General features: G+C 30.2%; 3 protein-coding genes across 4 annotated transcripts in view; 2 read left to right on the top strand and 1 right to left on the bottom strand.

Moving 5' to 3' along the window:
• Positions 1-1,889: 1,889 nt before the first annotated feature.
• On the top strand, positions 1,890-11,097 carry LOC148272900 (post-GPI attachment to proteins factor 6). 2 transcript variants are annotated; one of them, XM_088239427.1, is made up of 5 exons: positions 1,890-2,024; positions 3,482-3,775; positions 5,861-6,112; positions 6,951-8,135; positions 8,216-11,097. In XM_088239427.1, the coding sequence occupies exons 2-5, from the start codon at positions 3,511-3,513 to the stop codon at positions 8,872-8,874; spliced, it is 2,361 nt and encodes a 786-aa protein (XP_088095553.1). In that variant the 5' UTR covers positions 1,890-2,024; positions 3,482-3,510; the 3' UTR covers positions 8,875-11,097. The 2 variants fall into 2 exon arrangements, with proteins under 2 accessions (XP_088095553.1, XP_088095554.1); XM_088239428.1 differs by lacking the exon at positions 1,890-2,024 and adding an exon at positions 3,234-3,366.
• Positions 11,098-15,701: 4,604 nt separating this feature from the next.
• On the bottom strand, positions 15,702-17,371 carry Saysd1 (SAYSVFN motif domain containing 1). Its single transcript, XM_088239429.1, has 2 exons — positions 17,090-17,371; positions 15,702-17,011 (listed from the first exon to the last, which is right to left on the bottom strand). Exons 1-2 carry the CDS (start codon positions 17,228-17,230, stop codon positions 16,637-16,639), a joined length of 516 nt encoding a protein of 171 aa, XP_088095555.1. The 5' UTR covers positions 17,231-17,371; the 3' UTR covers positions 15,702-16,636.
• A 1,525-nt stretch (positions 17,372-18,896) lies between these two features.
• Positions 18,897-21,887, top strand: part of Bili (FERM domain-containing protein 8 Bili) — a 41,502-nt gene continuing 38,511 nt past the window's right edge. Inside the window, exon 1 of the mRNA XM_088239423.1 lies at positions 18,897-19,188. Coding sequence (XP_088095549.1) covers positions 19,055-19,188 — 134 coding nt within the window. The 5' untranslated portion in view covers positions 18,897-19,054. The remainder of the gene's footprint in view (positions 19,189-21,887) is intronic.

The following is a 21,887-nucleotide window of genomic DNA, read 5'->3' as shown; positions in this document are numbered from 1 at the left end:
TGTTCATTATTAAATAACTTAAAAAATATTATGTATATGGGTCCCATTTACTTAACAATATTACTTCCTACTCATATTAGCATTTTATAAATCTGTGAATTAGCTTTTTTTATTAATTTACCAAAAAAAGTGTTGTACCTTTTGATTTTTTAGTACTCGCATGGTATCAAAATTATTACATACAAAATATCTTAGATTTTTGTTATATTCACCCCTTTGATGCAAAATAATTGCAAGAGTATAGTATTTTACTGTCAATGATCAGTATAATGGCATAAATGTCACTTCATGTTATGTCTGAGCGACTTTCCCTTTATTTTCATTTAATGTCTTCAACAAGACCAATTTTTCAATTTACTGACTACTGTGGATGTTAATGCCCTAATCATTCTAACACTTTGAATACCGGATAATTTCACTTCAGTTATTTATATTGGAATTTGTATCCACAAATAAATATACATATTTTCATGCGTGTAGATAAACACATGTAACTTTTTTATAAACCATACGAGGACAACACTGTCCCAAAATTGATCAAAATCTCAACACGAGACAAAAGAAATTACTTTGATATAAATCTCAACCGAGATAAGGGAATTGTTGGGGACTGTGGACATCTAGGCATTTACATGGCTTATGAACTGTCCTTGGCTGGTTTAAGTGATCACTTTACACGCTGTGTAACATTCACCGTTCTGCCTAATTGTTTGTGATCACCACGTTTTATGAAATTGTATGTGTCTAGGCTGAGCTGAAAGCAGCAAAGTAGCAAAGGTGCTTTCACATTATTTGATGCTTCCTAGAGGATGAAATTTATTGAATTTTATTTTTTTTTATTTGCCTTTTTTAACTATTGAATCAAACAGTTTGAAAATCAGTCACCTTTCTTATTAAAACTTTATAATTATTTCAAACAAGTCTATGTATGTATGTAATAAATGGGTATGTATGTAGAGACTTTCATATTATGCCATATGTGAATTTAGAAGTCAACATCCCCTATGCCAAATGTTGAATTTTACAGTATGTAAAGTAATCGCATGACAGCTGATTACAGCTCATTAGCTAAGTAAATGCCTAGACTTTCGTATTCTCAATAGCTTCATTTCTGTTGAAAAAATATCTCGATATTAAATAAATGAAATACTTTGTGTTTTACACCACACATGAGTTTAAAATTAATACAAAAAAATTATCTAATGTTGATATAAAATCCATCAAGGAAAATTCCAGGTTTTGTCTGTGAAGATTTGGATATACCCTAAATATTTTTATAAAAATATAATAAATTATATTATCTGAATGTACCTAGGAACTTTGAATGTAAATAAACAAATAAAAAATCTAAATTTTTTATTGACTTTTTCTTCTCTGATGTTTTTAAAGACAAATTGAACAGTAATACTCACCTACTCAATTATAAGTTCTTATTTTACCTTCAATGAGGAAGTTCAGTGTTACGGGAAATACTGACGAAGTTTCTCAAAAATCTATAAAAAAACTAATTTTAATGAACTATGTCACAAGTTCTTTAGAATCAGCCAATCAATTACAGCGTTGCTATGTGTTGTGATAGGTTTCCGGTAGCCATTTTTTAACGCTGAGTGCATTTTGACACTATGAGGTTCTACTTTTAAATGTCAGTACAACTCACCGACGACATTCACAAAGTAATTTCAAAATTAAAAAACTTTGAAAACCATAGCAATGATAACACGATGCATAAAAACAAATATTTTTTTTAATTTTGGCTTATTCTATTTAACAAAAAAATATCAAAAACCACGGAACTTCCTCATTACAATAAATTTAATATTTTTCCATCGCAACTATGTGTTAAAGGAATAACCACAAACTACTACCTACATAAAATGATAACAATTCTCAAACACTCAACGCAGCTTACTGCAGTTATGTTGATCATGTTTCATAGAGCGGTCATGTCTTGTGTCCACGGCTTAGTGATCAACCTCTAGGGTCAAAATATTGTGCTGATAAGAAAAAATAACATATTATTCGAGGTTTGTATGTAAATACATATTATAGTGGCCACAATCTACGTTGATAATATTAGCACCCAATTCTTAAATTATTATATGAGTTGTATCTCTTTTAACTTTTTTCTTTTGAAATGTACCCATACTTAATTATATATATCGTAAACATTGGTGATAGCTTATTGACACTACCAGATAAGGGGAGAAAATTTGAAGGATAATTTTTCGTTGGTGTCAATTGCAATTGTATACAATAATACTATTATAATACTTTAAACAAAGCTAGATATATTTATTTCATATCAAATCTTGGCAGTGATTATTTAAATATTATGAATTTGATTCTCGTATTTTGATTATTTATTATATTTGAATGACCTCTTTACCAAAAAAGAATAAATGTATTTTGTAATTTAAGTATTTTTTTTACATGCGTAAAACTCGGTTTAAAAAAAGGTAACACAAAATTATTTAGAACTTCAATTAAAACTATTATACACTTTTAATGATGCTTAAAGGTACTGTACTGGTAAACCATTTGCACAACAAATTACCTTAGGTCAAATACTATTATGGATATGGTGAATTGGGTCTTCTGCTTTAGATGCCAGTAGCTATGAAACATTTATGTCAATAAATTCATGCTGACGTTGTCGGAAATCGAACTGAGATCTTAGCTTTTTTGGTAAAAACTAATGATTTATGAAAACACTACAATTTTTTTTATTAAAAAACATAAAGCAAAAAGTTTACAAATAGTTTTTTTCATTATTTTCTGTTAGAGCCTAACCTAATAAGCTTGTTTTGAAATTTTTCTATTTATATATATATTGATTAATGGTGTTAAACTATAAATATGTCGTAAACATATTGTAATAAATTTTGGGTACCAACACTCAAATTTTTATATATTATTAACACACATCGATAACACATGTGTAAGTATATATTAAAATACTGAAAAGTATAGTTCATACTCGACCTAACTAGAACATCCCCTAGTGAGGATGTGAAATGGCCAATAAACAAGAAAGAGAAAAGATATTGCAAATTGCAATGTTTGTTTTCTAGGAAAAAAAATTACCTACTCCTATACTAAATTATTTCAACAATTAGTTCCCTAACCTATTTTACAGAACGTCATTTTCGCGTGTCACATGCAAAATTTGTATGAAAAAATATATCGCGGGAGTATTTATTTTTACGCATGCAACATTTTACCAATTTGACATAAGAACTCTAAACGAAAACATTTCAAATGAGCGGAAATCGATGATGGGACGGTGACAACTTAGGGACAATGATAAAATTGATTAGGCGAGCCAATCCTTCATTGTGTATAGAATATTAAATTAATTTTAACAATGTGAGTTACCTGATGTTTGAAATGTCGGAATAAACACTGTTTAACTACTCGCGTTTTAGTTATGTGTGAAACAAGTGTTTTCTTTTGATAGTGAAAGCAATTTTACGTGTTTCAGGTGGCGATGTTAGAATAAAAGCGAATAAGATGTTTTGTTGCAAGAGTGTAATTTTGCAACTGATGATTGTAACAGAAATACATGGAAAATCGATGAGTAATGACAATAGTTGGATACCTAGGCTGACAAAAAAAGATCTTGAAGGGTACACATTAGTTTCGCGGATTCCACTGACTCGCCTTTTCAAATTCAACTTCTACAGAGATGTCTCGGTTCTGTTTTACCCAATGCCAGAAGATGTCCAAGAAGCTAAGATTACCTTCAAAGCGCACGAAGAAAAAATGAATTACTTGGGTATGTATTTTTATTATTACATATCTATTTTAACTGACTCGTTACAGAAGGGGTGGTAGCCTCATCGTACTGGTTCCTCTCAGTCGGCCGTCCCCGCGTAAACGGAAGGCGAGCCCCAACTGGGCTCGGAGCCTGAGAGCCGAAAAAGCACTGACCTCTGAGTCAACCTCACTAGCCCTTAAAAGTACTTTATAATGGGCTGTGTCGGTACAGTGAGGCGAGCGCAGTCAGGGCAGTCCACGGGTCGACCAGCAGAAAAGCGAAGCGGAATGAGCATCAGAGAAACACCCAAGTCGATTGCCAAGAGCGAACTGATCATTGTTTTCAGGTGTACACATAAAATATAGCGCACTAGCCTACCGACGGGGAAGTCCGTACTAGTGACAACTCGCTCGGCCCTCCTCACCCTGGCTTCATCCGGCCGCTGGTAATGTAAATAGTGGTGTCACGTCCACGTGTGGGCTGGGTCGATTGTAGCGCACAGTATGCAAACTTGAAATGTGACATGAAATACATAAAAATAAATTGTATTCTACATTCCCCAGTGGCTGAACCCGCAAGTGACTCATATCGCTCTTTATTAAGGGTTCAGCACTTGGCTTACATATACCGGGGCCCTATGATATGCAATTAACAACAACAGTGCTTCCGGAACATCTATATTGCCTTTTTTTGTATTAACTAGAGTAAAATGAATTATTTTTGAGAATATATGTTTACCATGAAATTTTAAAGTCATAGTCATTTGCCATTTAAAATATACTGCAATAAATTATAATGCAATGATACTTATACTAATTTTTGTTTCGTTATCTTGCAATTTAGATGTAAATGAACATTCGATAGCCCCAACTAAAAACATTCTTTTTTCTAACGAGTTGAGACAGATCCATAAATACTGAAAACATACATACTGTCTTGTGTCTTTCTTGTATAATTATATTTATTGCTTGTAGACGAAGAAAATAACTTATTTTGGTTGATATCTAAATCAAGACAAAGAAATCATTGGGGAATATGGAAATCTAGGCATTTGCTGCATTCTACGATTTAAGTGATCACTTTATGTACTGTAATATTCACCATTCTACTTAAAGTTTGTAATTTCCACATCTACACAATGTTGAGTCTTCCTGGTGATTTATTTTTTAAAGCTGAACTTGTCTTCCTAATTTTTTTAATCCGTAATGGTTTTCCTGTTAGGTATTCTCGCTTACTTCAAAATCTCGATGAAACAACTGTTACAGTGAAGAAGTTATCAATTTTAAAAATAAGTTTCAATAACAAACGCACAAAGCTCATCATTCCACGCCATGATGGAAACCAAAATGGCAAATGTTCGGGAAGTCATAACAAGTGTTTAATACTGTCTGAACATTTTGTTAATTATCTCTGTTTATTAAGTTAGTCTTCTTTGTTTATTCTCAAATGTAAAAATATTTTTTTAAAAAGTATAAATACTCTTATATATTAACTCTTTTTTTTATGATATATTTTGTTGCCCTTTAATAATAAAGAATATTTTGATGTATTTTTTTTGTATTTTTTATTTCCTTTTTTAATAACTATAAAATAATATTTTCTTTTCTCTTTCTTATATTACACAAAAATATTATACCTGTCTATTTATTATAGGAGCAAAAATTCATAAACATTTTTTGTAAACCCACGAACAGGCCATGCCTTTGTGGGATTCTTTTGTTTACTTTTTTACTGTTAATATGTATTTCACTGCTATGTAATTATCCTTTATTTTTTTAATACTCTGTTTTACCTTTTATGTATATTGTAAAAAACAAAAAAAAAAATTTTATTTTTTTTTTTAAATAAAAGTATCCTCTGCACGGGTAACCCCAGTGAGGTCACATTATTTTTATTATTAAATATAATTTATAATGCAAAAAATATGAATAAATATAATAAATAAATACCTAAGCTTCGCCCACAGCCAACAATGCCTGCGTAGTGCCAATTTAAAAATTGTTAGATTATTCTACTGGACCCTGTATTATATTATAAACTAAAATGATTGTCATTTTTTGAACTGGTTAATATTAAAGTATGTGTTGTATTTTTGGCTTGCAGGTGGGAAATGTGTGCCTCAGAATATTGACGTACATCTAAAGAGTCGAGGCTTTCCTACAGTAAGCCCAACAAACATTTCCTTTCCGGAAGATTTTGTTAGTAACGATGTAAGGAACAAGATTACTTCTCTCAGTATCAAATCCGATGACAGTAATAATTCCATCATATTGAAGAATCCCGTACCGGGCGATTGGTTTGGATTGGCTTACGTTAGTTGGACTGATCCACTTTCTGACAAAATTGAACAGCAGGGTTTGTACTGAATCTATATAAGTATTATTCTAAAAATGATTGATTACGTCTGTCATGTACGGGCCTGTTTCACACGTATCGCGCCAATCCACTCGGTCCGGTAAAAGTAGGGTGGGTGGATACTTATTTATTATTTTCTTCTTTGGTTTTATTTATTTATTTTTTATTCACGCGATAAAATTTTGCTAAAAGAAATCCAGGGGTGATTAGTCGGCCTCATGGTGTACTGGTTCGTGTGTTTACCTGCCGATTGATAAATGGAATAATTACTATAAAAAAATAAATAAAACAACTTTGTTTTAATACCACTGATTTTTTTTTTTTTCCACCGACCGGTTTCAAAGCAAATAAGTTTCTTTGTCAAGGTTTACGTAACTAATGAATTATTTCCTATTTTATTTTCATCATGTCAACTAAATACTACACTTGGACCCAATAAATCAAGTTTTTTTTCCTTACAATACAATACAAGGGTGGTAATTTGATATCAATATTTTCGAAGCTATACAGGAGAGGACTAAAAGAAATATTGTTTATTAATTAATTTTTTCTTATTATAAATCACTTTTTTATTTTCTAAGATTTCTAAGTTGTCTAATTTTAATCTTTTATTTTCAACATGAAGTACTTTTAATCCAGTATCTTTATTGAAGTTATGATTATTTTCTATCAGTTGGTTTGCGAATTCAGAAAAATTATTATTTAAGCCCCTTATGTGTTCTTTTACTCTAATATTAAAATTTCTTAAAAAATAAAGAAATGAGTGAGTTTACTGCTTTTAATTTCGCTAAATATATTCGCTACAATATTTTATTGATAGAAATTATTATTCTTCCAGGTATTGCTGCAGTGTGCGATACAGTATTGTATACAGACATGCGAATAAGCAAAGTAAATGTCTCCGTCGTGGCTTGTGATAATTTTGTAACTATTAAATTGGATAATGTAACGTCACACTCTAGAGATGTATATAAATGTTTTGTTAATGATTATGACAAAAGTGATTATTTATTAAATCTATCTGTGATATCTAATTGTGATGATTGCCAGTGGGTTATACTTAAAGTACAGGGAAGGTCTTTACCAGGCGATGATGATAACTTGGTAACCTGCGCCATTAATTTCCAAGGAAAACTAAGCCAAAATATAAGTATTCAATTTTCTCCGTATTCCAATGAATGGCATTATATAGAAGTAAACTATGGAATGAATGAAAGTATTTACAATCAAGCCCTAAATATGAGTCTGTGTCCAGTCAAAGAAACAAAAACAGGAGTTTCTCAATCGACTCCTAAATTTTTTAATAATTCCGTATTTCAGTTAGTACGAGATACTAAATCTGAATATTTTACATTTGAATATAATCTACCTCCAAATGTCAATGAGTTCACTCCTACTCTGTTGAATTTGACGTCAGGAAACTTGACGGTATTAAAATTTAATATTTTTCCCATTCAAGATATAGGCGGTACACTGAGTTTAGGCTCAACTCTCAAGATGGACATGAAATACTATATGGGATACAAAAGAGAAAAATCCAATACATCCGAATACTATTTTACTGAGAAAGATCCATTTTTTAAGGTGGTTGTTTGTATTGGTTTAGACAAAGCTCTTCAACCCAACGTCAACGAAACTTGCTCTGTTAATGGTAAATTAAAACCAGCTACCATCGTTATCAATAGTACAGATTCCGATTCTATTTCCAGTATCGTACACATTCCTTACCCAGAAATAGGAGTATGGTATGTGACAATGGAGATATTTTGCGATAAGGAAAGTGTTTGCCCATGTCAAACTAGGATTGATTCAAATACTACAAAGTATTTGGTGAGAAAAGGAGGGAATATTTATAGTGGCGAAGATGTGAGAATTGGATCTGAGCAATGCAACACGAGTGTAATATTTTCTGTATCTTCCTCTCCGTGTTTAGGAGGGAAATGTGGACTCAACGGAGCCTGTAATTTTTATATGTCTGGTGGGTTTATTTACTCTGCTTGCAGGTGTAAAGGGGGATATTCAGGTTAGTATCGTGTACTCTAATACAAGTGTAGTCAATTTAGGTTTACTGTATTCAGAATTTATTATTTTCTCTTTTTTCAGGGTGGGACTGTTCAGATGCTTCCCATGTAACGCCAGCTAGAGAAATACTTACCTCGGTACTTTTCTTAACTTTGAGCAATCTTTTATTTATTCCATCAATATATTTTGCTGTACGTAGAAAATATTTCACCGAAGCGCTAGTGTACTTTTTCACCATGTTTTTCTCAACGTTCTATCACGCTTGTGATGTCGGAGACTCCAACTATAGCATGTGTATCGTCCGTATGGGAGTCTTACAGTACTGCGACTTCTTCTGCGGCCTTCTCTCCTTCTGGGTAACTCTGGTTGCGATGGCTTCGTTGGATACAACAATCGTGTCTCTGCTTCATATGTTCGGAGCTATAATGATAGCATTCGGTACCGAGATGGACAAACAGGCACTTTTGGTATTTCTGATTCCGGTACTTGTGGGAATCTGCATTGTTATATCGGCGTGGGTAACGAGATGTCGACAAACTAGGAAGATGTTCCCGGCGAGAGCTTACCTGGTACTCTATCTTCCGGCAGGATTACTCTTGGCATCTATCGGTCTCATATGTTACGCCTTCTTACAAACTAATGCTAATTACCACGTTGTTCATTCTATTTGGCACATGATCATCGCGCTAAGTGTGCTCTGTTTGCTACCTAACCGTGAGTATTTTATGCCAAAGAGCTAGTTTTTAAATTCTGTTATTACAACCAATGAGAATTTGTCACTTGAGGTTTGTTCGGTGTCTCAATAATTCTATCAAATATTAGAAATATAACTCCTCTGTTATACAAAGTCATCGCTAGTCAACCACAAGCGGGGTGTTGTAGTGGTACAAAATGTTGCAAAAAGAGCATGATTTTTTGTTGACTTCTAAATAATTTTTAGATAATTTAAAAACAAATTTCCTTTTTTAGAGGACTTTGTCTTTATTAAACCATTATTTTTCATTTTCTCTAGAAGTAAGATTGAACATTTACACACCTGCCTAATACTTTTAGCTTTACAAATATTTTGATAAATAATTAACCATTCCCTATAAAGCAGTGTTTTTCAACCTTTTTTAATACACAACCCCCTTACGAGTAGAAAAATAGCTAGTTGAAAAACACTGCTATAAAGTTACCAAGTTAAGCTTTTTTGTGCATTTTATAATGTTTTAAGTGTACAATTTGATGTTTTTCAATGTTTAAAGCATTTAATAATTTTGCGTTTAAAGTTGAGCCGGGACAATTATTTTTGAAACTTCTTAATCAGGATTAAATTAATACTTTCATTGAGATTATAAACTGTATGTACAAACATATAAATATTTATAAAATATTGAGAAAAGCAATATATTAAATAACAATATTGATAGTATAATTAATGCAAACATTTTTCTGCTAGAACAAATAACTTTATTTTATAAAAGTTCTGCTGTCATATTTTGCATAATGGAACTACATAAATAATATTAAGATTAATAATTCTTTTGATATTGAATGAAAAAAGATTTTAGTCTCTTTATAAGATAAATGCACTAATTCAATTGATAATTGAATTTTACAACACTTGTTATATCTTTTTTCCAAATATTTAATAGTATTATATTGAAAGTAAGTAATTGAAGTGGAGTTATGTTGACACATTTTGTAAGATTTTACAAATATGTTTTATACACATCATTGTTTTAATATACACACTTATTATTACTGATTGTATTAAGTTCAAATTGAAAACAATAGTCTTTGACTATTCAAATATTTATATAAAAAATATTTTATTTTAAATCCTACGACTGTAATTTGAGATCTTTCTGTAATTTGTTATTTTAGACATTCAATTTTTATACATCATGTAATTTAATTTATTAAAAGCAACCGTAATAATCTGTGTTCTAAAAGCAACAGTAATATCTTGATTGATTTTAGAAATATTACGCACACACACAGACTATCCGTGGTGGAAAATTTTAAGTTTGTCGAATCGGCACTAATGTTTCACAAAAAATCTAGTTTGTTCTTCCCTAGTTTGTCTAGTTGGCAAAATGTTTGAACACTTTGATTTTTATATTCATCTTTATCGTTAATGGTATAAGTTACAGAATAACCTTTTGATCATCATAATTAGTCATTAAATAAAAAAGTTTTTATATAGTGATGGAGTTTTAGATCTATTGATACTCAATAATTTTATTGATCTGTGTTTAATTTTGTAGTTTTTACTATAATAATTATTATTGTTTGCACTAAATAGGTTTCTTAATAAGACCAAAGAAAACACATAAATGTTTAGTATTTAAGTAGAGATATTTTCAAATAACGCTAGTGATTAAGTACTACTTTATAAAATTTGTAATTCTAGCTTATCACTCATATTAGCTATAAAACTTTAAAGAGATTGACTGACTTCAAGTTAGAAAATATTTTATTAAAACTACTAGTATCGAGTATCTTACTAAATAATTGCATGAAACTACAGTATTATATCACTGTGCTGTGTGATTGCGAAGCTCTTTATTATTGCCCATGTATATGACTGATATTATAAAAGACATTGTTTTAATAGTCGGTGTTAAAAAAATACATTATATAACACATAATATTGTTCCTTATCCTAGTAAAATGGTTAATAATATTGCAAAACTACGCCTAATATATTATGATTAAAGATACAAGATAATATACTCGTATATAGCCAATTATGTATATAAAAGACGATTGACCTAAATAATGTTTTACACATTTTAATAACCTATTTGTCATACATTATACTTGGGTTATAAACAAATGCATAAGTAAAAACTACAAAAAACTTTTCATAAGTACAATTTATTGCTGTTTAGTTGAGACTTACATGTTAAATATTTAGATACATTTTAATAATTGTGGTACTAAATAAATAATATAATGTGTACGCTATCACAAAACATGTGTTTTATTTTAGACTTCTGTATTTTTATTTTTTGTACTGGGTCTTCTTACTGATGTGGACTTTCAGTATAGTAAATTATACAAATTATCATAATAGTTTATAATATAATTATCATAACAGAAACATGTACATAATCATATTTTTACAGATAAAAAAGTATTTTGAAAATACAGTGAGACATCTTTGGTTCAACTTAACTTTTCTTATGAAAGACTTTGCATGTAATTTTGTATTTTATATAATATGCATATACCACCACAAATTCTGCATAATTATTATTTATTGAGCACTGTTGTTTCATAACACATGCTCTTTAATGAAACATTTACATTATGATCAATCCAAAAATGTCATTTTTGGGGCCATGTTTATAAAGTCGTAAAAACCCGTGCGAGTAGTAAGAGAATGGACGCAGCAAACTCCGGTGACAACTGTCATCAAGCGGAAGCGATACGGTTGGCTTGGCCATGTACTGCGGATGCCTCCTGAGAGCCTTAAGCACGCTTGCCTACTCTATGAGGCATCAGGTTCTCAACGTCCTGGACGTCCACTGCAGACTGTTCGTCGGCAGTTTGTGTCAGAACCGTAGTTGTCCGGTAGGAAAGCGAACCTGAATCGGAAGCTGGCAGCTGTCAAAGATGCCCGGAGGATCTTCGTGGAAACCATATGCTCCAACTAGGGAGCGGACATGGAACGATGATGAAATAACCATGCTAGAAGATGGATATCAAATTTTCATAGAGTGGACTGCAAACTCAGACCTTTGTTTCGCAAGTCCACGATACTACCACAGCCCAGATCTAATCGCATGCTTCTTTTAAACAATAAAATACATTAGATTAATTTTATGTACTTTTTCATTTCTACGGAGCAGGTAAGTTTATTTATCAGCTACATTCATATAAAATATCTAGATAATGTGATGCCAGTGTTATGTAACATATCAAAAATGGATATAGTTTAAGATTTTGTTTTTAACTACTTATTACTTCCTTAATTACTGACTGGTTTCAGAGCTACATATTTGGTCTCTTATGAAGGTATTGTTTATAAAGTTTTGTTTTAAACTATACATTTATAAGGAAGCATATGTAGCTCTGAAACCGATCAGTAATTAAATAAATAATAAGTTGTTAAAAATAAAGAGTTTTTTATAAATTTTAATTATATAACGAATAACCACGGAGTTTGTTTCAATTATACATTTTATGGAAATAGTTTTGTTTGTCTTGCAACTGTGTACTTAAAGATTTTGGAATGTTTTATATTTTTTATTGCTATATCTGCACCACAGAAAACCCAATTACATTTTAAAATAACAGGACAGAAAGCACCCAAGTACGAGAAGAATTACATTTAATTACTGTGAACTGAACTCGGAACCCTCTGTGAGTGAGTGTCATAGCCATTGCACCACGGGGGCAACCATTCACAATGTTTTCTTTTAGATCAAGGAAGACCATAATTTGAGCATAAGGTAAATGTATTTTTTTATACATTCAGTTACATGGATTTGAAGAGGCACCTTAATAATCAAAGTCTAGGAAATATCTGACCTATGCTACAATTCTTTAGATTTACATATTTTTAAACTAAATTATTAAAGTTACATGATTTCTATATTAATTATGCACTTATTGCTTGACAAATACGGTAAAATTTAAATTATTTGAAATAATATTTCATATTCTATTTTTTAATTAGCCTTTTAAATAAATTGATTAAGCATTTGCGAGATATAAATCTATTATTTAGTTCGACTCATGAATTAAATTGCTAACTCCTAACATGTCTACAGAGGTATCTTCAATAAAAAACATTTAAAATCTCATTAAATTTTACAGTAGTTATAATGGCTTTCATTCAAGGAAAATATTTTATTAATATACAGTGGAACCTCTATTTTTATCAACCTCCATATTTGTAATGTTAGAAAATGGTCACATTTTGATGACAATTTTTTTCTCCCATATTTTATTTTATTTTTATTTTATTAGGGAAATCAACAGTTCTACATACATATTTTTAGTAAACAAACAGATATAGTGTATAAACTCAGAACTAATAACAGATTTCCACATAGTATACAAAGTTAGTAAAGAATATTACATATCAAATAAATACATACAATTTATACATATAAAAATGTTATTTTCAAGTACTCAATAATCAAAGATTTTTTAAATATTAATTTTAAGAACATTAAGTTACTGTAAATTGGGCGGGATAAGGACAAAAATGCTTGAAGAAAGGATAAGGAGGGGGGGGGGGGGAGATGTACATATTTATTATTATAATGTCTACTAAGTTACATAATACATTTTTAGTGTAAATTTTAAATCTGACAGAGTGATGTTTGTATAATCTATATTTTTAAATTTTGTATTGTACATTGAAAAAGTCCTACGAAAAAAAGCATTTTTAACATACGATGTTTTACTTATTGGTACATGAAACAGGTGGTACCGTCTACAAATCCTGGCTGGCACATGTATTGTTATTAAACCAAGCAGCTCTGTACAGTCAACCATTCCTGTCACAATTTTGTAAAGCAGTAGTTGGTCCGCACACACTCTGCGGTATTGTAGAGAAATGATTCCATGGAAGGTGGAGGCAGTGAGAGTAGATACATAAGAAATACCGGTTTTGTATTTAAGGTACTTTATAAATTTGTTTTGAATATTTTCTATTCTACTTATATATATGGCATACTGGGGATTCCATATCTGAGAGGCGTATTCCAAATGGCTTCTGACAAATGTATAATATAATGAAATAAGGGCAATAATAATAATAATATAATAATATATTCGTTGGTATTTGTCGTCACTCCCACTGCCGGAACTGGCGTTGCGACCCCATGATCAGAATTGGACTTACTATTGGCTATTTTGTTTTAATCGATAGCAACTCTAGTTCTTAACATTAACCTTCTGTCTCTTCCACTTCTACCACTGTGTATATCCATTGAGTACAATAAAGTTAAAGTTTAAACAACATTTTGTAACATTTATGGGAGTTGGAAATAGATTAATTGAATTTCAGTTATTTCTTATGGGAAAAATTGTTTCTATATTCGTCATATTCTATATTCACTAGACCCCCAAAAACAAATTAATGACTTATATAGCGGTTCCACTGTACATACTAAAAAATACGCTGCAATACTTTAATATTATTTAAAACATGATTTTTTATATTTATTTTAAACGTATTTAACTGAAATAATACAAAAAAGTTCTCTAAGTTGGCTAAATTTTAATGATTATAGAAATCAATGTTATCTGTGTTCTTTATATGTACTCTTCATATTTTTATTACCGACACGAAATATGTTACTCAGTGAAATACTGAGTTTTGAGAATAGATGTTTCAGAAGAATCTTGGGTGTACGGTTGTTTGACTTTGTAAGGAATAAAGAAATAAGGGAACGGATGCAGCAAACTCCGGTCATAACTGTCATCAAGCGGAGGCAATACAGTTGGCTGGGCCATATACTGTGGATGCCTCCTGAGAGACTTAACCACGCTTGCCTGCTTTACAAGGCACTAGGTTCTCGATGTCCCGATGCTAGTTGTTTTTCGGCAGTTTATGTCGGAACTACGGGATGCGAACCTGACTTAGAAGGATGCACAGGAGCTGGCAGCCAACAGAGATGCCCGGAGGCTCTTTGTGGACACCATATGCTCCATCTAGGGAGCGGGAATGGAATGATTATGATGGTAACTATTCATAATATTTATCAATTTAAATTTTCAACCCATAATAAAAAAATGTAAATATTTAACATAATTATAATGGAATTGGGTAATATTGGTATTATTACAACCTAAACTAATTTTACTAGAATAATACCCGTATGCAGAGACAAAACTTAAGGTGAGGAAAGTACATTCTAATTTCAAATGCAGAGAATAACCCGAAGGTGAAGACAATAGAATGTACTCTCCTCTCACCTTAAGGTTTGTCTCTGCATACGGGTATTAGACTTATAAAAATACAGCATTCTTTTATAGTTTTCAATTATAAATATGCCAATATTCAAATGTATAAGCATTGTATCGAGTACCAACTTTCTTTTTCTTTTCGAAATTGGAATAAAATAAAACAAAATGCAATAAATGTTGCTATTTGTAATAAATACAGCGCCACTGGCGAACAATAACAAACCATAGGCATTTACAGATATAAAAACTTAACTGTTTCCAACCATTAAAATTGTATATTGCACATTAAAATTAAAAATACATTAATAGAATTAACAAAACATTAGGTAGACATTTGATTTTATCAGACATTATTTATTTCTATATAGAATAAAGTGGCAGTGATAATTTTTAAGTGGCAATATATTCCAAGTTTGCCAGTCATTGAAATAAAATTCATGTATTTTAAAATGATATTTGGACAATTACAATATGAATAAATTATGCAAATAATATTAATTTTCAAGACCGTAAAAAAAAATTGTTAGTGTAATGGTAGTAAAATATATATATATTTTTTATTAATTGAGTCTTAACTAGTGCTGTCCTTGACAATAATGCCATCTTTAAATTATTACAGAATTGTATTTATAAAATTCACAACAATAAAATATAGTACTTGGTACATTTATTTAAAAATATGATGTAAATTGTTAAGAAGAACTCACATTTGTGTTTTCAAGAAGGTGGAACAAAACTTTAGATTTATATGAAATAGTTAATAAACAATAGCATAAAATAAAATCTTTAATAAATTATGGCATTTAAAAAAATTATAACGTTTCATTAAAAATAAATATTGTATAGAAATGAAATGAAATATACAAGAAATGTAAAATTAATATTAATGCGTACAGTGAAACCTCGATGCAAAGAATCTCAATGTAACAAAAAAAAATTTAAATCCCTTTGAACTAGCCATAGCATTCAATAAAAAATTTAACGATTAGAGCATGTAAACAAACCTCGATGTAACGAATGGTATTATGTACGAATTAACATGTCTTGACATGAATCTTTGCGAGCTCTTCGCCAACCCTCCTCCCGCTCCTTTTCAGTCGTGTTTAGTCGGTGCATCTTACGTATTGTTTTGATCTAACAAAATAAGTTTTGTTTACTACTGTGATTGAATTATCATTTTCTATAAGTGCTTTTTACATTTCAATTATGATGTGTCTACTGCATTATTTCTCATACCACACATATTAATAGTTTTAATGAGGCTGAATTCCATAGAATTTGTTGTATAGAGGTGAACAAATAAGAGAGTCAACTTCAATATAATGGGTTTTTAGCCACCCAAACCTCAATATAACAAATCACACGATATACATTTTTTTTTCAAAACCCCTTGAGATTCGTTATATCAAAGTTCTACTGTATAGGTTTTTGATGAAGCAATTGGGGACTTAACACGCGTAATTTGATTGAGGGAATATGTTTTTGCATTTTTCTACACAATACTGATAGCCCTCGTGCCCACGAGAATATTGATAGCCCAGAGGGCAAAATGCTTATATAATTAATCAAGCTGTATAATTTATTTTGCTACCTCATTAATGCAGCTGGACCATAAACCATTGCTTTTTCGAGTTCTTCTGCCTTTAATGTTCCATCAATGCTTTCGCAATTTTTATTGAATACACTATAAGCAGAAATTTCATCTGGAGGTTTAGGACCAGTTCTAGTGTTAAAATAAATACCTAACAGGGCTGAACAGATCAAATAAATTATTCCAAATTCTATTTGTATGAATATCAAAAATACAACAACCCATAAAACAAATGACATCACCAGTAGTGATGTTTTGGAGAACTTAGCATATAGCGAATTCACTTCGTGCCCGATGTCTTCGGATTCGTTGTCGGATGAGGCTATGGGACTATGTGCCCTATCGATGACATCTTCTGGACTAGGCAGCAGCTAAAGAACAAAAATTCATTTTATCTTGAATCAATAACATAAATTACAAAGTGTGTTAATAAAACAGTAATATCTTACGGGAGTATTGTCATCGGGAATATCTACATTCATTTTTGCAGTCGCATTAAATGACACTAACTGCTGAATTTTATCCTTCGTTGTTTGTATAAATGCTTCTTTGCGTTTTCGAGCTCTATATTCCGATAACTTTGATTCCATTACATCAAACTGTGTGCTTAATACGTTAACTTAAATATGGCACTCATATTTAGATTACTGTTTGATTTTTCAAACTGACGATGTCATCCGGTTGCCACTGTCAGGTCCAATTTCTGTCAATTCCGTCATTCTGTCAAATGTGTCAAACTTATAGCGAACTCCATAGATTAGGTACACGTAGGTAGAAATAAAGAGAAAATCCACCGCTAAATTGAGTTCATGATCATTCAATGATCGATGGAGATAATTTCCATAAAGAGTAACAATTTGTTTTAATCTGTAGGATAGATAAAAACCAAGAGCATGTTTGTTTGCTTAATTTTTTAACCTCTGAAACTCTGCATGAATAATAATTATGTCACAAGTAAGAAAGTGTGATTATTCTTTTAAATATGTCGTATTTTATCAATACTCTTTTACCCTTTATACGCGTTAACGATTCGATAACAAATACTCAGAAATAGAAAAAAGCGATAACTATTGGTGTAGGTATTGGAAATGTGTTCAATTTAAATAAATTTCGCCATACAATTATATCATTTTATTATCATGTTAAAAAAAATATATGAAATCAAATTTCACGCAGTACTGATCTTTCTCATTCTCATATTCATTTTTTAAATATTTTTTTCATTTGCCAAATGAATAATTTTTACATAAAAAAGTAATTTAAGAGTCCTCTTCACTAGGGAAATTAGTTATTATATCAAAGAAATTGAAAGCATAATTTCAATACTATTTATTAAACCTACTTACTTTTATAAAATAATTGGCTTGTTTTAAAAATGCAATTGGTTCAAATATTTTGATAGTTGCTTTGTAAAAATATATAATTGTAGTTAAATATATTTTTCACAAACAACCTCTAAGTTTTTTTGTCTGCTGTCATTTTCTTTGCTTTCTTTCAAATTAAATCAGCATTTGACAATTCCAATATGAATTATCAGAAAAAACAGTCAGCAGCGGACGTTTGAGACGTAGAGAACCTGATGGTTTGTTATGTAAGCAAGTGTTGTTAAGGCTTTCAGGAAGCAACCGCAGTGTGCGGATCAACCAACAATGAGATGTAATGTATGATGCATGTGTCTCTTTCCGCTTGATGGCAGTAGTTATTTTGTCAAAATTTCTTACTCCTTTTTTTTTCAAATTACTGATTCTAAAATTGTAAGCCCACATGGAAAAATATTTAAGTCTTTATTGAAAAAATTATCAAAATGTAGTAAATTATTTTTTTTACTTGCCCAATTGTGGTTTGACTTTGAGAAGAATGAAGTAATAAGAGGACGGACGCAGCAAACTCTGGTGACAACTGTCGTCAAGTGGAGGCGATACGGTTGGCTATGTGATATTCTGCGGATGCCTTCTGAGAGCCTTAACCACGCTTGCCGACGTCCTGGACGTCCACTGCTAACTGTTCGTTGGCAGTTTATGTCAGAACTTCGAGACGAGAACCTGACTTGGGAGGACGCAAAGGAATTGGCAGCTGATATAGATGCATGGAGGCTCTTTGTAGATACCGTATGCTCCAACTAGGGAGCGGACACGGAATGATGATGATGATGAATTATCGATAATTTGTTCATCTGTTGCAGTCTGTGATATGTGTATAATCTCTGGTCAGTGGTCCGTAATGTGCCTGTGTCTATGGCCCCCGCCTTTTAAAATGTCAATATTGGTCAATAATATGTCAATATTGTGTTGATATTATTTGTTTAGGAACACAAATTATTTCTCAGATATTTTACCGACGATGGAAAATCTCGATTGGTTTCCTTCACTGGTAGATATTCTTGGTATCTGTTAAACATAGCATATTTTTCAGTGATGGATCATTCATCAGACCTTTCTCATTATAGTGAATCTTCTAATAATTCAAACCAAAATAATTATATTACAATAATTCCGGTTGAGTATCCAAGGAGAGGATTTTCTGGTCAGCCCCCAGATTATCAGTTCAAGTACGTTTACTTCATTTAACTATTGTAGTATATTACGCAATTATTTAGTTTTATTAAAAAATGGGTGTGTGGTCACATAAAAAAAAAGAATTAAGCAATATAGTGTTTTTTATTAAAGCATTAATGCTACACGTCCAATATTGATTTTTAGCATTTTTTATTACGGTAATTATTATGAATTTGGGTTGAATTTTGAATAGCATTGAATATTTAATATTTTTACCCTTTTTTTATCTTGCTTATTATGTTGTATGTATCGTTTAGTTTAACTTAGTTTATAGTTTAGTTTATTACCATCAATATTATAATAGGTGTGATGTTCATTTCGTTTTTATACATACACAACCTTGAAACGGGTCAATATATATGTACAAATTAAGTGGTTTTTTTATAAATTTAATTGCAAAAAAGTGTAAAATGTTATACCATGATATAAATACATATATGTATTTAGATGTGCGTATGTTTGTGTGTATATGTATGCATTTATATATGTGTACACGAATGACTCAGTCTGTACATTTGGTATTTTTATTTATTATATATATAATTACCTCCATGGTAAATGTAAACTTTAATGATTATTCTTTTCTCATTTAATTTTTTTTACATGCTTTACTGAATTTATGAAAACTTAATTGGTCTTTTTGTGTTTTGAAAATCCTTGTTTTTAATATTAATTATGTATGAATATGTTTCCTGAATATAATAGCAATGATATTAAAAAATAAACATTTTTCAGTTTTTTTTTTCTGTATAAGCAGTCTCTGTTTTAATTTTGTCCTATTGTTTGTTTTCATTTTTCATTTATGTATCAATTTTTTTTATTTTATTTTTATTTTATTGAAATAAACGGCACTTAGTGCCTTTTACATATTAGTTACAAATACAACTAAATATACATACATGTAAACATAGTTATAAGTAATACATAGCATTTAAAACAATATTATTAATTTAGAAAGTCTAAGAAATATAAACTATATAAAAGAATAAAATATTACCAGTTATAGAATTATCGATAAAAAAAGATAATTTGGTATTAGAGATACTTTGAACCAGTTAAAAAAATAACTAAGAAGTAAATTTTGAATAACATTAAAAATATATATAATATTTTTATATGTATTATTATTGAAATGAAAACTAATATTTAGGTAAATAGTATATGTTTATGTATAAAAGTATATAATGATGTAAAAAAAATGATAAAGAGAAATATTTTTTACTTATAAATTAATTAAGAAAAGAAACGAAAAAAGAAAAAAAAACACTAATAAAGAAGTTTAAATCAAATTTTTAACAATGCAATGCTATATTCATGTATTTATTTACTTTTGGGGAAGTACATTTAAGGAGACTGGACTGCTGTACACGTGCGAACCACAAGCCCACCATGTGATATCATGTGATTGGCCCATTTCACACTATGTCAAAAATCCACAGGGCATGATAAAGTTCCAGGATGTATTGATAATTATTGTTTTATAATTATTTTATTAATTATTTATTTATTATTGTAACTAACGACCGTAGCCAATTTGTACAAAATTAAAGTTAAATACAATGTTACATAATATAAAGAAAACATAGTTAACTGTTATGGTTAAACTTAGTAAAAGTAATGTATAGTAAAAAAAAAAAAGATTTATAGTAAAAGAGTGAAGTATAGAAGAAAAGTAGTAAAAAAGAGATGCATTTTAGGTTTGTAAATCTTACATAGGCACACATTGTTAGGCACTATATATTTATTTTTACTTATTTTTTTTTTTTGCCAGGCAAACACAATAACCAGTACACCACGAAGACAATTAATCTTCACTCGATTTCCATTTGCCGGATTTTTATCTGAGAGTAGGCACTGAATTAATTTTTAATAAATACAAAAGAATATGATTAATAAGGACCTTAGCAGCATCAAAAGCGGGACGATATCCATTTTCATAATTTTTCACTAGAATTAATTCTCTGTTTCGGATATACAAGACGGATATACAATTTAATAAAATAAATGGGTACAGATTCATTTTGTGCACTTAAAGTATCTAAGGCAAGTATTATTTAAATATTAAAAAAAACACAATTTAAAAATGTATTTGATGTTTTTGAAACCAAAACATGTAGTTGTCCGTTTTTGAAACCCATGGAACTGTTTGTGTCCGTTTTTGAAAGGATGTTTATTATGGACAAGATTCATAAAACAATGAGAAAGGAGGGTTTATGTTCAGTTATGAAAATATATTTTTATTTTATATGTTTACTAGTAACACTGTTTAAACTCTAAAATGACAAATACACCATCACTCACAGAGGTTGATTTTGAACATAAAAAGATGATTTGATTTAAATTATTTATTGACAATTCTTGATGGAATTCCATTGTAATGATGTAATAACATATATTTACATATAATTTATAAATTAAAAATATATAGGACAATGCGGGAGAGCAATTAAATATAGACTGAAAGAACATTTAGCTTCACATAGATTTAATTGCGATATATCAAACTATGCATCATATTTATTTGAGTTAAAACAAAATTTTGAATTATCAAAACACATAAAAATTTTACATGCAGGACATAAAGGTCCAAAGTTAGATAGATTAGAAATTTTAGAAATAAATAGGATAAAAAAAAAATAGCGATAGAATTTTAATAAATCAGCAGATAGAATTCAAAAACTTACCCTTACTA

Source organism: Micrasema longulum, unplaced genomic scaffold (assembly GCF_059751315.1).
Source record: "Micrasema longulum isolate JH-2025_06_02 unplaced genomic scaffold, ASM5975131v1 h1tg002166l, whole genome shotgun sequence".
In the NCBI taxonomy this organism is placed as follows: Eukaryota; Metazoa; Arthropoda; class Insecta; order Trichoptera; family Brachycentridae; genus Micrasema; species Micrasema longulum.
This window is presented reverse-complemented; position numbering and strand designations above follow the sequence as displayed.

What these genes read in the sequence shown, in the direction of transcription:
- LOC148272900 (XM_088239427.1), top strand. Translation starts at nt 3,511, where the DNA reads ATGTTTTGTTGCAAGAGTGTAATTTTGCAACTGATGATTGTAACAGAA. An exon ending in AGAAAAAATGAATTACTTGG is followed by an intron (nt 3,776 to 5,860) that starts GTATGTATTTTT and finishes TTTGGCTTGCAG; the next exon opens with GTGGGAAATGTGTGCCTCAG. An exon ending in TGACAAAATTGAACAGCAGG is followed by an intron (nt 6,113 to 6,950) that starts GTTTGTACTGAA and finishes TTATTCTTCCAG; the next exon opens with GTATTGCTGCAGTGTGCGAT.
- Saysd1 (XM_088239429.1), bottom strand. Translation starts at nt 17,230, where the DNA reads ATGGAATCAAAGTTATCGGAATATAGAGCTCGAAAACGCAAAGAAGCA. An exon ending in TTCCCGATGACAATACTCCC is followed by an intron (nt 17,012 to 17,089) that starts GTAAGATATTAC and finishes TTTGTTCTTTAG; the next exon opens with CTGCTGCCTAGTCCAGAAGA.